This window comes from Denticeps clupeoides, chromosome 19, assembly GCF_900700375.1.
Source record: "Denticeps clupeoides chromosome 19, fDenClu1.1, whole genome shotgun sequence".
NCBI classification, from domain to species: Eukaryota; Metazoa; Chordata; class Actinopteri; order Clupeiformes; family Denticipitidae; genus Denticeps; species Denticeps clupeoides.
The window spans coordinates 15,431,877-15,447,165 of NC_041725.1; the positions used below are offsets into that span (position 1 = coordinate 15,431,877).

Here is a 15,289-nt window from a genome sequence, read left to right on the forward strand (position 1 = left end):
ATTCACTCTCTCACTATTGTTAACTGCTTATTCCTGTTACACCACACCCCGGTCACAGCACACACACACACTATTTACTCACACACTCACACCTACAGACAATTTAAACCGGAGGACCCGGAGGAAACTTGCACGGGGAGAGCATGCGAACAAGGTCCGAGTCAGGATTCCAACGCACATTCAGAATATGACACATATTTCAAAAAGATGCCCTCGCAAATGAAAAAGCAATAGTGCGTGCATATTTACACAACTCTAAGCTTTATGTAGCTCATAGTACGTTTACCAGTGTACACAGAGGGAAAGAAATACATTAATGCCAACATGTCTTCCGTACCGTTATACAAGCCTTATATGAGCCCTCAGTAATATGCCGGACAATTCTTGCTGCAAACCTTATTATGCTACATAAATAGAGTCACGGGATAATATATAACACGGGTGTACCATTTTTGCGTAAATATCATACAGAAATGTACTTCATAGTCACTTTTCAGTCAGCGAGTCTCATTCTCCGTCATCTTCTGGGTTGGGGCTTCAAGTCTTTTCTCAGTGTCTGGGCCTCAGCCCTAATGTCATTGGTGGACCAGGCCTACTTAAGTATCTCCTGGGCCGCGTCCCCCGAGTTCTTGGTGTCGTCGGAGAGCCGCAAGCTGTTGGCCGACTCCTGGCTGGGCCGCGCGTTGGCCTTGGACGAGCGCTGGCGCCGCGTGCCGTTGCACACGCAGCGCAGCAGGTTCTTTAAGGTCGCCCACATCTCCTGGTCCTTGTAGGAGTAGATGATGGGGTTCATGACCGAGTTGACCACGGCCAGGAGCAGCAGCAGGCGCTTGAACTTCAGCACGTTGCAGGCCTTGCAGTTCAGCCCGTCCATCAGCAGCACGATTAGACCCGGCGTCCAGCAGATCACGAACGCCCCTGCGGACAAAAAAAAAAGCCCGCGTCATTTCCCCCGCCACTTCCACTGTAGTGGGCCAACTGGGGCGTTTAGGTCGACGCTAATGGAGGAATGTGAAGGTCTGCATGACAGAACAGGACCGGCGTCTCTCGCTCAGTGGCTAATGGCGTACGAGGACGGAACAGGACTTGCTCAGAGAGCTCGCGGCCACCCTACAGGCCGAGCGTGTCCCGGCACGCCCGCTTCGCGAGGCTTCCAATAGCAGAACAAAGGCAACACTTTGTTTTATCGACGCGCCCATCTCGGGAAGGAGAGGAAAAACAGACAGATCCTCGGTCTCATGGCCGCCGGAATCGTGGCATTTGCTGACTTCGCCATTTTCTGCCTTAAAATTACAAGTCAGTGAGGTTTTCTTTAAAATGTATAAATGTCCTTTCAGGCCTTCTCGTCTCATAAAAAGAGAAAAACATCTGGGCAGACTTGTAGCCCACGTTGCAGGTCCTGAGCTTGTTTTCTGATAGAAACATCCGAGTGCGGTAAACCCGGCAGACATGTAATGCAACACCTGGCAACTTTTTGCTCCTCTGAGCTATGAATATACCGCAGGAGAACCGGGTTCCGGAATCATTTCCGGAATGGGCGCAGACCAGCGGTGGTTGAGCCAATCACGTCTCACGCGGGGCGAGACATCAGCCCGTCAGAAACGCGGCTGACGGAAACCGATGTTGCTGCCCAGAGGTCAGCTGACATGATCCTCACCCGCAGAAAATCTCCATATCCAGCATCTTTTATTACAGCGTGGACACAATTAAATAATGACACTACACTACAGGGTGGCGGTAGCCTAGTGGGTAACACACTCGCATTTGAACCAGAAGACCCAGGTTCAAATCCCACTTACTACCATTGTGTCCCTGAGCAAGACACTGCAAGAGAACTTCAGTGTCTTGGAAGAAGGCGCAATAAAAATGAAATTCTTCCACACACCTTTGCACCTTGGTTTCTCGTAGCTTTTCAGCCTGACCTGACCTGCGTCACGACGTCTCCTCACACTCAGAGCCTCCGTTCAGACTCGGCTTTACTTTACTTGGCTTACTTTTGGACGATGACAAGCATCAGCGTCCAGCCATGGTGAACAAACGATATTATAATACGTTTCCTGATTTGACGCGCCGTCAGTCATTGTGGACCGCCTCCGGGATCCCCAGGCGGGGGTTCGGATGAGTTCCGGTGCAGGCGGTATTCGTCAGGTTTCACAACAGACAGACGTTTATTCAGCCAACATCCCTGTTGACTTAAAGCCTACGCACCAACCCTGCCTGTCATATAGTCATATAACAAATTCTATATTAACACAAATGTTTCACCAGCTTCAGTAATGCCCCATCGTGAGCTGTTTTTATAGAACTCCTCCAACAGGTCCCCTCAGTGCCATGAGCACAGCATCTGACCACATCTGTACCAGACCATCCAACGGCTCTGCTTTCATCGGGTCAATGTGCCAGGCATGTTCAGGTGGAGATATGCGCCTTGGTGAAAGTTATACCGCAGACTGGTGGATTCGAATTTTTACAAAATCAGTTTTCATAGCGGCACCTCGAAGAGACCGCTGAGCGGGAAATAGAGCAAATCTGGGGTCCGACCTGACCCCCATGACTTAACCCTGACTTGCTCCAGGGCGCCCGAAGGTCAGAGACGGGAGCTATGAACCATGATTCCAAACGTGGCCATGATGTAATTATCATTGTAATACAGTCCATCAACTGTGATTTTTGCCTAAATTTACATGAGTCTATTCCATGCTGCTCAGTAGAAGTTAAAGTCGGAAAAGATCCGGGGTAACATTTACATTTACCGCATTTACCAGACACCCTTATCCAGAGCGACTTACAATCAGTAGTTACAGGGACAGTCCCCCCTGGAGACACTCAGGGTTAAGTGTCTTGCTCAGGGACACAATGGTAGTAAGTGGGGTCTTCTGGTTCACAGGCGAGTGTGTTACCCACTAGGCTACTACCAACCTACCGGGGTGTGGAAGGACATGTCAACAGTCCAAACCACAGACGGCTACATACGTCCAAAAACAGTACGAGGAAAAAGGACCGAAGGAAACGGTTTTACGGTTCCACGTGCTGCGGCGAAGGAAGACACGTCTCAACCCTGAGGCTGATGTTGTCGGCCTTACAGGTTCAGCCTGTACGACACGGGCGCCACGCAACCTGTTCCAAACAGACCCACACACAGTTACGCCTCTTCCCAGGAGACAACGTCACTGTTAATGCCGTTTATCACAATGTGATAATATGTTATTAATGGACTTTAGATATTTAGTCCTTAATTATGTATTGTTGTGTCCTTGATTTTTCTTTATATCTTATACCGTATCTTTATACCGTAAGTATTTTCATGCTCTATATATATACATTGGTGTAAATGATTACCCTGCACCATTACGATCTGTGTGTTGTGATGATGTATGTTATGTTGCACATGACGGTAAGGGAGATGACGTCCGCATCTCGCTGGGGTTTGATTATATCTGGCTTTCGCTCCGTTTTGACTGTGAATAATGCCAAGCCAGTCGAGGTACGTTCATGCGCGTGGAATCTCTCCTTATGCCGCTTCTCCTTTAATGTGAAGGATGTGAAACCTTCGATATTCTCCATGAGACTGAATTTCCCCCCTTTTAAAAAAACACCTAGAGGACGGGGAACTTCGGTGTGGTGCAGGGTGGGACCTTCTGCCACTTACCCAGCACAACCATCACAGTTTTGACGAGCTTCATGGGCGTCCTCTTGCGATTTATAGATCCGCTGGTGTGGGGGCTCAGGACGGACGTCTTTTTCCTGACGTAGATGTATATTCTCATGTATATCAACACCATGATCAGGAACAGCACCAGGTTGGAGCCCGACCAGAAGATCAGGTAGCTCCTGCTGAAGATGGGCGCCAGCGTGGAACAGTCCTCCAGGCTGCAAATGCAGTTCCAGCCCAGGCTAGGAACGGCCCCCATGGTGATGGAGATGGCCCACACCAGCACTATCAGGAGGGTCACCCTGCGCTTAGTGAGGTTGCTGTGGACCTTCCAGTTCATCACAGAGATGTAGCGCTCCAGGGCGATCACTAGCAGGTTGGCCAGCGACGCGGAGAGGCTGGTGTCCAGCAGCCCCTGGCGTATGAAGTAATGCTTCAGGGTTAACTTCTTGGAGATCCCGCCCGTGTTAAACATGAGGTAAACGTACGCGATGCCGGCGAGAAAGTCCGAGGCGGCCAGGTTGGCCAGGAGATAGTAGAAGGGATAGTGGAAGCGCCGGTTGGTGATGACCGCGGTGATGACCAGCGCGTTGGACATCAGGATGAAGAAGCAAAAGATGGAGCCGAAGCATTGCACTGCGATCAGCTGCGTGGTGTCCCAGTTGTCCTCGCTGCTGCTGGTGTTGCTGTTGTTGTAAAAAAATCCCATGAGCTCGTCAAAGTGGCACTGGTTCTTCCTGGCCATCCTGGTCCAGCGGGGGTGTCCAAATCTCAAATCTTAACTGCTAACAGGACCAAAAAAATAAAAAAGGTCACATCACACAGAATCTCCCACATCTCCAACTCATTCTTATCTCTGGGATTATCCAGCATTTAGGAAAAAAGGGACAAATAAGACACGGTGAGAAATGTAATAAGGCAGAAATATGCGCAATTCTGTACTGTGCTACTGAGAACTTTAATATTTAATTACAGAAATCGGAGAAAACAGCACATCAAAAAACGCAAGCAACGTGACAGTAGACCGAGATGTTCTCGAACGCGGTTTCGGTCGAAGTTCTTCTGCTCCACACTGGGACTTTTTCCCCCCGTGTTTCATCAAGCAGAAAAAAAAGAGAGGAGGAAGAAGAAGAAGAAGACGAAGAAGAAGAAGAAACTTACGAAGGGGTCTGAGCGACCTCCAGCACGTCCGTCCCATCTTCTGGAGAAGCTCCGCTGGTCTGCAGGCTGGCCGGACACCTGGGCGCAGACAGGCAGGCGGGACGAGGACGAGGAGGAGGAGGAAGAGGAGGAGAAGACCTCTCTTGCGCAGCGGGTGTGGCGAGTGACAAACAAAGACGAGCAAAAAAAAAAGAAAGAAAGAAGAGTGTATAGAACCGGCCCGTGGATTTAGGCGCCCAGAGCGCCGGATGTGTCCTCACCTGTTTGGGAAGACACTTGTTCGACCTGAGGTCGCTCGGGGCAGGTGAAGGAAACGGGGGTTCGAGGAAGGAGAGCTGAGAACTTTCCTGAGCGCATCAGGATTCGTTCTTTAAGAAGCTTTTCAGCGATTCGGATCCTCGCGATTCGACTCGGCTCACTTTACTCGGATCCCGAACGGAGTGAATGAAATGTACACTCACAAATAATCTGAATCTGATTATACGAATTAAATTGAATTCAAACTATTGATGAAAAGAGCATTATTCTTTTCCATGAAATGTCAATTGAAAAAACTCAAGTATAAACTACAGAGAACAGTGAAAAGCGTGTTATATTTTTTGTGATTAATATAAACCATTTCTTATAGACTCATCACCAAATGTATATGTGTTAAATACAGAGAATGTCTCCTTTGTAGTTAGAAAAAGGTGATGTGGACAGGATATCACTAAACCTTCCTCACCACTTGGACTTTTCACTAAATGATGCCTTTGTTTCAATACAGATCATGTACTCAGCAAATATTTGTGTGTTCTTTTTCTTTTTGGTTTAAAAATACATTAAAAAAATATTTAAGTGTGCCTTTAAAGCAAGGTAATTACAGCAAAATAAGCAGACCTAGACGCTTAAAAGTTTGACTCATTCGACCTCATTGTGACGTGCTGGATCATTTTAAATTCCTTTCCCCTCTCATCAGTGTGGCATGGCAAGAGGGGTTTTAAGGCGAGGCGATCCAGTGTGAACAATGCGACTGATAGTGGCGCAATAGCGGTGTTACCTGCTACCTGCAGCAGACGTGGGACAAGACTCGGCTTGTCTCAACTTCCCAGTTGTGGACACGTGAGGACAATAGGCGTGAACGATTAGGGGAACTCGGGGATGAACAGATTTTTCATCATGTCACCGTTCAATATCAAATAAATCCCTTGGATTAGATAGATAAATATATGATTTGAAAGGCCAAGACAAACAAGTAGGTCTGCATGTCCCGAACAAGCAGCCACATGTGGTGCTTCTCCTTCTACATGCAGGTTAATTAAAAAAAAAAGCACATGAATTTTTTAATATACTTTATTTCCAGATAAACATGACACAAATGAATTAAACAAACATGAAATATCATATGCATCCTTCCACAAACAAAATGCACAAAATTACAGCATCATGCGTGCTAAGCTTTCCACTTAACATACATTAGTGCTAATACTGTCCATTCCTGTAACAGCTGAAGCGCATGGCCATCAGTTAGGCCCATTCTACAAATGGATGCCATTAACCTCTGCGCTAATATGGCCATTCTATACCACATAAAGGAGCCCAACTTCCTGGGAAATGCAGCGCGGTGCAGTTTTTTCCTAAACGCCCGATGTCTTCTCTGTCCACAGTGTCCACCCACTGCCTCTGGTCCAGCCGCTGAAGTGGATGCATTAGTGGGCATTAGAGAGAATCTCCTCCTCCCACCGCTGAGCGAGGCTTCTGTCACCTGATGAGCATCAGAGTGTCGTCGCTTGAAGTCCTGAAACAAAGAACCTTATCTCATGATTAAGTAGAACTGACCGTTCTCCTCGCCTTTTAAAATCATTCCTTTTTACGGCTTAATTACTTAATTACGCACACTTTAGATCTGAAAATCCCCACAGCCAAGATGATGGCTGGGAATACGGGAAGTGCTACAGAAAAACATTTGATGGAGCTAAGAGGATGTAGAACTCAGACCTCCTTGTTATGAGGAGCATTTCCTCAAATCAGAGAAAGTTGTCTTGTGCTGCAACACCTCACATTTTAGGGTTCATAGCAGCATAACAGAACCCAAATGTATTGACCCCTCTGAGAGGAAAATGCATTGGTGCCAAATTATTAATGTTACATTATGATCTATAGGTTCTTCTTAGCCATAACGTACATTTTTCAGATGGCTGGTGCACACCAGAACACATTTCAGTGTAGCTTCGCGAAACCACAGGGGACTTTGGGAGGATGTCAGAAAAAGAAAAAAAAAAATCAGGAAGTGGCCTAGATGAAAGATACTCATAATTTGGAAGCCAGACGGCATCAGGCAAGGTGAAGACCTGGAAATAAGAGTGTTCTCTGCATTGATGGAACACTGACAGGGTCTAGCGGGTAAAGCACTCGCCTATGAACCAGAAGACCCAGGTTCAAATCCCATTTACTACCATTGTGTCCCTGAGCAAGACACTGAACCCTAAGTTGCTCCAGGGGGACTGTCCCTGTAACTACTGATTGTAAGTCGCTCTGGATAAGGGCGTCTGATAAATGCTGTAAATGTAAAGGCATAACGGGGCTTGCTAATCGCCCCGGATTGTTTCAGACTCGGGTCGCAATTGCACGAATGGAAAGGCTTTCAAGGGAGTTCTAGGAGTGAGAATTCGATTACCGCCGGCATCTTCTTACGTCCGAATCTCCCGCCTGAGCAACAGCGAGGGTACAGATATGAAGGGAGGAGAAAAGAGCGACCATTTTCCAGCGCACCCTCGGCCTGAGAGTGTTTGTCTGAATCGAGTCCCTGCTGAAAGAAACGGCGCGGCAGTCCTCGGCGTTCGTCTGTTTATCTCCAAACCCGTTCCAGACGAAAATGAAGGGCTTTTCCCAGCATCCCTCTGTAATCAGCACGCTGCAGGGTGTGTCCGCATTTCTCTGCACCGCTAATTTTATTTCGCAGGCCACAAGCGGGCCAACCTCAACGAGGAGGAAACGCTCCTCCGGATCCTGATGACAGAGATTGGACGCAGGGTACCTTCTGCAGCAGCACAGGGCCGGGCAGCTCAGGCCGTGGTCCTCCGCCCTTGGCTCAGGAAAAGGGGAGTCCTTGCGTTCCTTCAGGAAGTGCTGGAGGTCTGTCATTGGAAAGCCATTCCTCTGACAGTTCTGTCAAATATGAAATATGAAAAAATGCAATTGAAGCTTAAAGTTAGGCGCTCTAATGTTCTGTACCTCATGCTGTAATCTGCCCCTATTTGTTGTATCAGCATAAAAATATCACCAAAGGAAAGCCTCAACCTTTCAGCAGTGGCCTTGGTCAACCACTACACCCATGACTGCACCCCACCCTCAGAAAACACCCAGAAATGAGCTTTGATAGAGAGTGACCTTGTGGAGCTCCTCACTCCCTTTTCCCCGCTACCGTCCTTAAAGTGCTGAACTTGAGATTCCTCAGCAACGACACATGAAAACATTTCAGCCTCCCACAGGTTCCGTTATCAGGGGAGAAACCGATAAGAGGTCCAAAACTTTACAATTAAGGCCTATATATTTTCTCTTAGCGTACTGGCATGGACGAGGTCCAGCCATTCAGAATCAGAACCCTGCTGTGCTGGTTTAGGTTCTCACTATAACAATTTCTACTGTATCGCTGTACTTTCGGCCTTCCTCACACCTCATTGCATGACGCGGCCTCCGTACCTTGATGGTCTCGTAGGAGTCGGTGATGATTGCGATGAAGAGGCTCAGCACCATGTAGATGAACAGCGAGATGAAAGAGTAGAGGTAGACCCTGCTGAACACCCACACCAGCATGTTTCTGCCCTGGAGCTCGGCGAAGGTGGCGAACATGTCGTCGCCGTTCACCAGAGAGAAGAGGCACTCCGCCACCCGGCCAAGGTCCTCAAACTGAGCCACCCAAGACCAGAAGGATGAGAAATTGTTATCATTTCACTAATAGATACATTTCATGATGAGCATTTAATGTTGGCACATGAAATATAAAACATATTTAATGTGCATGTGACAAACAAAATCAGAATCTAACGATGCTGCGCTGCCTGTAATTTATCTTTCTGTTAAGTAGTCTAAATATAGTTTTGGTTCAGAAATACTAAATTCTATTTCTACTGCGCACACATGCGCGGTTTGGAGCGTTTGACCAGATCTCTGCCTCCTCCTAGTGGCCAACATGAATACTTACACAGCGGTATGGAATCAGATTTGTGCCTACAATTTGAACTAATATCAAACAAAAATAAGACATTGAAATTGCATGGTCTTCAAGAAGTCACACAGTAGCAACAGCCATTAGTGATCACATATGGAATGAGCACATGATCAACTGCAGTATTGATCAAATATGTTGATTATGCTGTGATCAATATGGGATCTTCATGATGGCAGCACATCTCACAGTGATATAGTTCCAGGGAACTGAGTTTTCACTCAAATAACTGTTGGCCAATGAAGCCCCACCCACATGAGAGACCTGTGCTAGAACTTCAACCAAATCCCCAGGCAGCGTAATCGTAAAAGGGTGCGGCGTGACTCCAAAGCCAGCAGCGAAAATGAAAAACTAGAAGCAAATTTGAAACACTGCAGCACAGCACACAGTGACAAAACGAAATGTGTCCTCTGCTTTTAACCATCACCCTTGGTGAGCAGGGGGCAGCCATGACAGGCGCCCGGGGAGCAGTGTGTGGGGACGGCGCTTTGCTCAGTGGCACCTAAGTGGCACCTTGGACCGACTGGGATTCGAACCGGCAACCTCCTGATTACGGGGCCGCTTCCTTAACCGCTAGGCCACCGCTGCCCCTAGTCTTTTCATTTGTCTGGTCGTCTGTGTGGATCCCTGTACCCCTATTATAATTATTCATTATTTATCTTTCCTTAGACTTTGAGTTTCCTTGTTTTGAAGTTTTCAATAAAGTATTATTTGCCTCATACTTTTGTATTCGTATCCCTTCTATGTTGTGGCGTGGAACGAGCCCGCAGTAACACCAAAAAAATCTAAATTGTGAAAAATCCTAACCTTATTTTGCATTTCAATGTCTTATTTATTGTTTGATAGTGGGAATGTTTTGTTTCATGTCTTTGGAACAAACCTGATTCCTTATTAGGGCCCTTCCTGAATTTCTACCAGTTCAGCAGCTGCTTCCAACACCTTCCTCCTCGCTAATAAGCTACAATGACTAGAATTTTTTAAAAACCTTCGCCGGTTCCGTACCTTGTCGTGATAAGGCCCGAGAACGATCCAGCCACAGAAGGTGTAGCCCAGGTAGATCATGCCGGCACAGCAACAGAAGCGCAGCACTTTCGGAAAGGCTGCCTTCATGGTGAGGACCAGCACCTGGAACGTGTAAATGCATGTTGGGTACTCCGCGGGGGCCGAGGTCGAGCTAAAAACCCGGCATGAGGCCAGTGCTTACGTTGTATTTCTCAAAGTATCCTAAATATCTGATGACGCCCACCCACACCATCAGCGTAGACGTTCCCAGAAAGATGCTGCACACGTCGTAGCTGGTGAGACTCTGTGGAGGACGGAGAGGGGAGCGGATCAGAATTTTCTTACTGGAATAGGTACAGGTTCGGCATACAAAGGTTTACATAATTCAGGGTTAATATAAGCAGAGCAGCAGTTCAATAAACCTCCCAGTCACGTCCTGGTCGCCGTTACAGAGCAAAGTCTAAACTATTTTCAAGGTCTCTTCCTGGCCGCTTAACGTGAGCAAGATCTGCGTTCCTCCTGAGAACTGGATTAATACAGTAAATGCGTTATTGTTGCTTTGAAGAGATGAACTAGTGACCCGTTCACAGTAACTTGGAAGGTTTTGTTTAAAGTTGAAGCGTGAACCGATCTGCACAGACGTCTACGTATCAACACCAAATGTTTATGCCGCTGCATCACTTCGACCTATCGTCCCACTGGAATGATCTGTAGAAGATTACATTTCTCTTGGATCGAGCACTTGCCAAATGCCACAACTGAAAATGGAAAGCGATTTTCTGCTCACCCAGAAAAAGGGGAAGCGGGAAATTGCTACGCCCGGTAACACCCAGGACCATTGTGGCTACCTTCATTTCACAATATTTCTGGCAATAAATGACGTTCACAATGTTGGACACAGGGAGATAAATTATATCCCCTTACCAAAAGTAGAGTACTAACTTTTCAACACCATTGTTACTTGGCATGAACCTTTGGAATTTTCCAGTTTCACTCCCATAATACTGACTACAGGGAACAGAAAAATCGAGACTCACCATTAAATCACCATCACCATGTAATTTAGTGACTTTAATGACAGGCCGGACGGACAAGCCCTACTTACCTTGGACTGTATTTCCATCTTCAGTATCGATCCCACCAGAGTGAGGACATCGCTGATGATGATCAGGACGTACCAGCCGTTTAAAAACTCCTGCTTGTCCTCGTCACACATCCTCAGGTCGTATTCCTCAAGGAAGAATCTAGAACATCTCTGAGCAAAGGCCGGTGGTGTTATTTACTTTTGTCCGGGCCGTCCACCGCGAGGACGCGCGGCGGCGCTCACCTGACGTAACCTCAGCGCCAGGACGATGGACCGGGTGCAGAGCACCGCAGACGTCAGGCAGACTGCGATGACAAAGGCATCGAACGCGAGGTGGTAGTGCGTGTTTTTATGAGCTGCAACAAACGGAAAGGAGAACATCAAACAGCAGGTGACCTTTTGACCTAAGATGGCAGGGATGTTCACAACGTGTGAAGAAATAATGATTCTCTAGAGACAGTTTCAATCCTCTAAGCCTGTCGGAAACAAAGGATTCCTTCATATAGATTCCCTGGATTCCTAAAGGTGTAGTAAGATTTAAATTGAACACTGAACCATTTATTATTTATTGCCATATGGAAAATGGTGAAATTTTACCAAGAGAGCAAGGACAACAAAATGACCACATTTCTTTAAACACAGATGACAGTAAATAGGAGGTGGTCCATATGACATCTGTCAAGAAAATCCTACACACTTTTCCTTGCATATGAAATGCTTATGCACACAATACTTTTTCTCATGTAAATCTCTGTCCAAAGTGTATATGTGCTGGGGGGGGTGCAATCAGTTTTGGTGGGGAATGTTTGAAGTAAAAATTATATGGTTATGAGCTTTTGAGGATGTGCAAGATAAAACCAAAAAAAAAAACATTTTGTCACCAATTGCTTGTGTCTTCAGTGTCAGATCATTTTGTTTTTGTTTAAAATCATAAAACATAATGTCCAGAACGAGAGCTTTCATTTATGTTTAAGTATATGTTTATGATCACAATTTTGCCCAAAATGTCACTTGTACCCATATGGTTTTCATACCTCAAAATAGCCATTAAAATTAACATTTTTAAAGTGAGTTGCTTTTACTTCAAGCAACTAGAAACACGATATTTAAGTAATCAAGTTTAATTTCGAACAAAGCTTTTTGTGTATGGAAAGAAGCCTGTGTTGTGCTGGACTGAAGCTGCAACACTGATTAAAATCTCTACCCATACCAGTTCCTGTGATTTTCCAGTTCCTGCATTCCCTGGTAAGAGTGTTGATGTCCAGATATATTTTCACCTTTCCGCTGTGACACTGGTTGTCAAATGTGATCTGAAAGCACCGTGACACATCATAATGCGGCCAACTTCCTCAATCACCGAGTTATAAACGTCGATTCCAAACGAGAAGCACGTGCAGCTTACGGTGACAGCGAAGGTGTAGCAGTCAGGCAAGCTGTTGGAGCGAATGGTCTGAAGGTTGATGGCTTTCAGCTGGAAGGTCACATCGATGTTGACAAGCCTGCGTTGAATTATGGATGAATAATGAATGAAATCTCTCATTTTACACAGGGTGGTAGTAGCCTAGTGGGTTCAACAATTGCCTATGAACCAGACAACCACAAAGTCGCAGGTTCAAACCCCACTCACTACCATTGTGTCCCCGAGCAAGACACTTACCCTAAGTTGCTCCACGGGGGGGACTGTCCCTGTAACTACTGATTGTAAGTCGCTCTGGATAAGGGTGTCTGATAAATGCAATAATTCTAAATCTCACATGAGATATTAAAGTCTTCACCTGTAGAACTCGATTCTGAAGAAGGACGCATTGTCTTTCCTCCACGAGCCCATGGATTTAGGGTCCAGAGACAAACACTCTGCAGAAAAAATAAGGACCCTGTATGATGGGGTATTGATAGAATAGTCTATCAGTAGACTATTAATCTTATGAATCTCATGAATCTTTGAATAATGAATCATTATAGGACGCAGCCAAATCACAGTTTCTCTTCGTCTTTTCATTTATTATCATTTTATTCATCTATCAATGAATCTGTCAATTGGAGAGGTGGCACAGCTTCTAAGGAAACAGACTCGTAATCAGAAGGTTGGCGGATCCACGATAACAATCACTTCACTTTGTAAAATAATGGCCACCCTTGTCCTTAAGTGCTAATGGCATTTGTCTTTGAGGAAAATAAAGTTAACAAAATAATAATTTAGGTTTCTTCAGAGACCAAAACTCTTTTTTTCTTTAGAGTAAAATAATGTGTCCAGACCTTTCTCCATCTGCGAATCGATTTGGAGCCCTTCTCTGGGGGTCTGTGTGTCGGTCCTCCTGTAGAGTTCCTTACACACACCCAGCGGCACCAGATTCCCCTCCACATCCGCGTAGGTGACGGGACTCACTGACAGCTTGCTGAGCTGGGCAAACTGGGGACAGGAAGGGACACACATTTACACTCACAGCTAGTAATCCGTCGAGACTATTCTACTCGACAATGTGTAATGACGATAAAGTAAAAAAGAACAGTGCAGGGATGAGCCTCCACCTGGTCCATGACGTAAAACAGGCTGTCGTAGACGTCCTCCTGCGAGTAGACAGCCAGACTGTAGTCGTCCTCATCCGAGCCGGTGTAGCCCTTCAAGAAAAGGCTCTTGAAGGAAATCAAGTTCTCCTCTTTATACGAAACCACCAGCTGGTTGCTCAGGCCGAACAGCACAAGCTTTAAAATATAGGATAGAAAACACACATGTTTGTGTGTGTGTGTGTGTGTGTGTATAAAGCCTTCATTTTTCGGGAAGTACTTGATCTAATGTAAATTTTATAAATAGACATCTTAAAGCATTTATGGAAGTTGCTCTGGATAAGATGCTGTAACACACCAAATATTGTCAAGTCACCGTCACAAGTCTGACCTGTGGGTGAATGTGGGTGCCGTTCACATGACAGTCGACCCTGTGGTGACCCCGTTTGTAAATTAATATCACTTTTTCTTTTTGGTTGTTTTTACCTGCGCTGTGATCATAACTATCTTCAGTATCTGGACCCCCAGTTTCCACGGCTTTTGACGACGGGCCCTGTACTTCTCGCAGGGGCTCATGAAGTAGTACTTCAGGTCATCCCGTAGTCTCTCTTCGTTTGTCCGATCCCGTGTCATGATGGTGCTGAAGGAGACGACAAAGGAAGGGGAAATTCTCAGTAACCACCATGACCTGTGACGTGACCTGACCTGCGCGAACGTGCACCTCAGCATTACTCTCTGTGGGTTGGATCAACAAGCTGAAATAAGGAAGTGGATCTTGTATTTGAGTTATTTCTTATTTGAGTCCTTTATTAAATGACCAACCGAAAAGGGACCCTGTCAGAAACCAAATAAAAATGTGGAAATGATGTCCAACAGTAACCCACACTAACCCTAACCCTAACCGTGCTAGAGAAACAAGAAGTGCAACATTCTGAGAAATACCACACACTGAAAGGCCTTAAGCAGAACTAGTTACAGCTGGTGTCCACACACACACATACACACAAAACGCATATACACACAGGATGATTGTTTTTTTCTTTTTTATTAATTCATATTCAGGTTTTAAACTGGAGACTCTTTTAAAATGATAAATAGTGATAACCAGTAATAACCTCTGTTTTGGATGCTGTGCTTTGTTAATATGTAACAGACAAACTGTGCATAGGAAACTTTCAGCTTTCACTGGGGGAAAAGTCCAAGGTTAACCCCGTGCCATGGAAAAATCATTGCATGGACAAAGCAGAAGTATAAGAACATTTTTAAAAACTTATTAGCTTTTAACGGTACTTTCATCAGCAACGAAAAAAAATATATACAACGTCATAGTGCAAGAATAAAAGATATAACCTGAGATTCTTACCGCTCATTCTCGCCGCCTTCAACATATCTAGTGAGCAACTCCATTACACCCGCGTTTACTGACACGCCACTCATACAATAATATATGAAATAGTAAAAATGTCATATTCCTTTCATACGCGCCGTACCTACCAGCAAATAAGCGCCAATAATGTGAGCGGCGACGCGGGCCAATCAGGCGGCGAGGAGCCGTGGAGTGGGCGTGGCCTGGAGAGCGCGCGACCCTGAGCGTGGCGCGCGACGCCGCGCACTGAGCAGCGCGGCCGGAGGCGCGCGGGTTGAATAGCGGCGTTACGTAACGTGGGCGCGGCTTTTT

General features: G+C 46.0%; 2 protein-coding genes across 7 annotated transcripts; both read right to left on the minus strand.

Moving 5' to 3' along the window:
* Positions 1-241: 241 nt before the first annotated feature.
* lpar3 (lysophosphatidic acid receptor 3) lies at positions 242-5,161 on the minus strand. 3 transcript variants are annotated; one of them, XM_028963079.1, is made up of 4 exons: positions 5,074-5,161; positions 4,814-4,955; positions 3,650-4,437; positions 242-918 (listed from the first exon to the last, which is right to left on the minus strand). In XM_028963079.1, exons 3-4 carry the CDS (start codon positions 4,395-4,397, stop codon positions 593-595), a joined length of 1,074 nt encoding a protein of 357 aa, XP_028818912.1. In that variant the 5' UTR covers positions 4,398-4,437; positions 4,814-4,955; positions 5,074-5,161; the 3' UTR covers positions 242-592. The 3 variants fall into 3 exon arrangements, with proteins under 3 accessions (XP_028818912.1, XP_028818913.1, XP_028818911.1); XM_028963080.1 differs by lacking the exon at positions 5,074-5,161 and having other exon boundaries at positions 3,650-4,434; positions 4,814-5,014; XM_028963078.1 differs by lacking the exon at positions 5,074-5,161 and having other exon boundaries at positions 4,814-5,013.
* Positions 5,162-6,129: 968 nt separating this feature from the next.
* Positions 6,130-15,210, minus strand: mcoln2 (mucolipin TRP cation channel 2). 4 transcript variants are annotated; one of them, XM_028961765.1, is made up of 14 exons: positions 15,106-15,210; positions 14,098-14,251; positions 13,636-13,809; positions 13,363-13,516; positions 12,882-12,960; positions 12,509-12,605; positions 12,317-12,416; positions 11,350-11,462; positions 11,128-11,277; positions 10,225-10,326; positions 10,023-10,145; positions 8,495-8,701; positions 7,830-7,960; positions 6,130-6,590 (listed from the first exon to the last, which is right to left on the minus strand). In XM_028961765.1, exons 2-14 carry the CDS (start codon positions 14,242-14,244, stop codon positions 6,554-6,556), a joined length of 1,614 nt encoding a protein of 537 aa, XP_028817598.1. In that variant the 5' UTR covers positions 14,245-14,251; positions 15,106-15,210; the 3' UTR covers positions 6,130-6,553. The 4 variants fall into 4 exon arrangements, with proteins under 4 accessions (XP_028817598.1, XP_028817595.1, XP_028817596.1 ...); XM_028961762.1 differs by lacking the exon at positions 15,106-15,210 and adding an exon at positions 14,975-15,102; XM_028961763.1 differs by lacking the exon at positions 15,106-15,210 and adding an exon at positions 14,975-15,102 and having other exon boundaries at positions 6,130-6,604.
* Between the last annotated feature and the right edge of the window lie 79 nt (positions 15,211-15,289).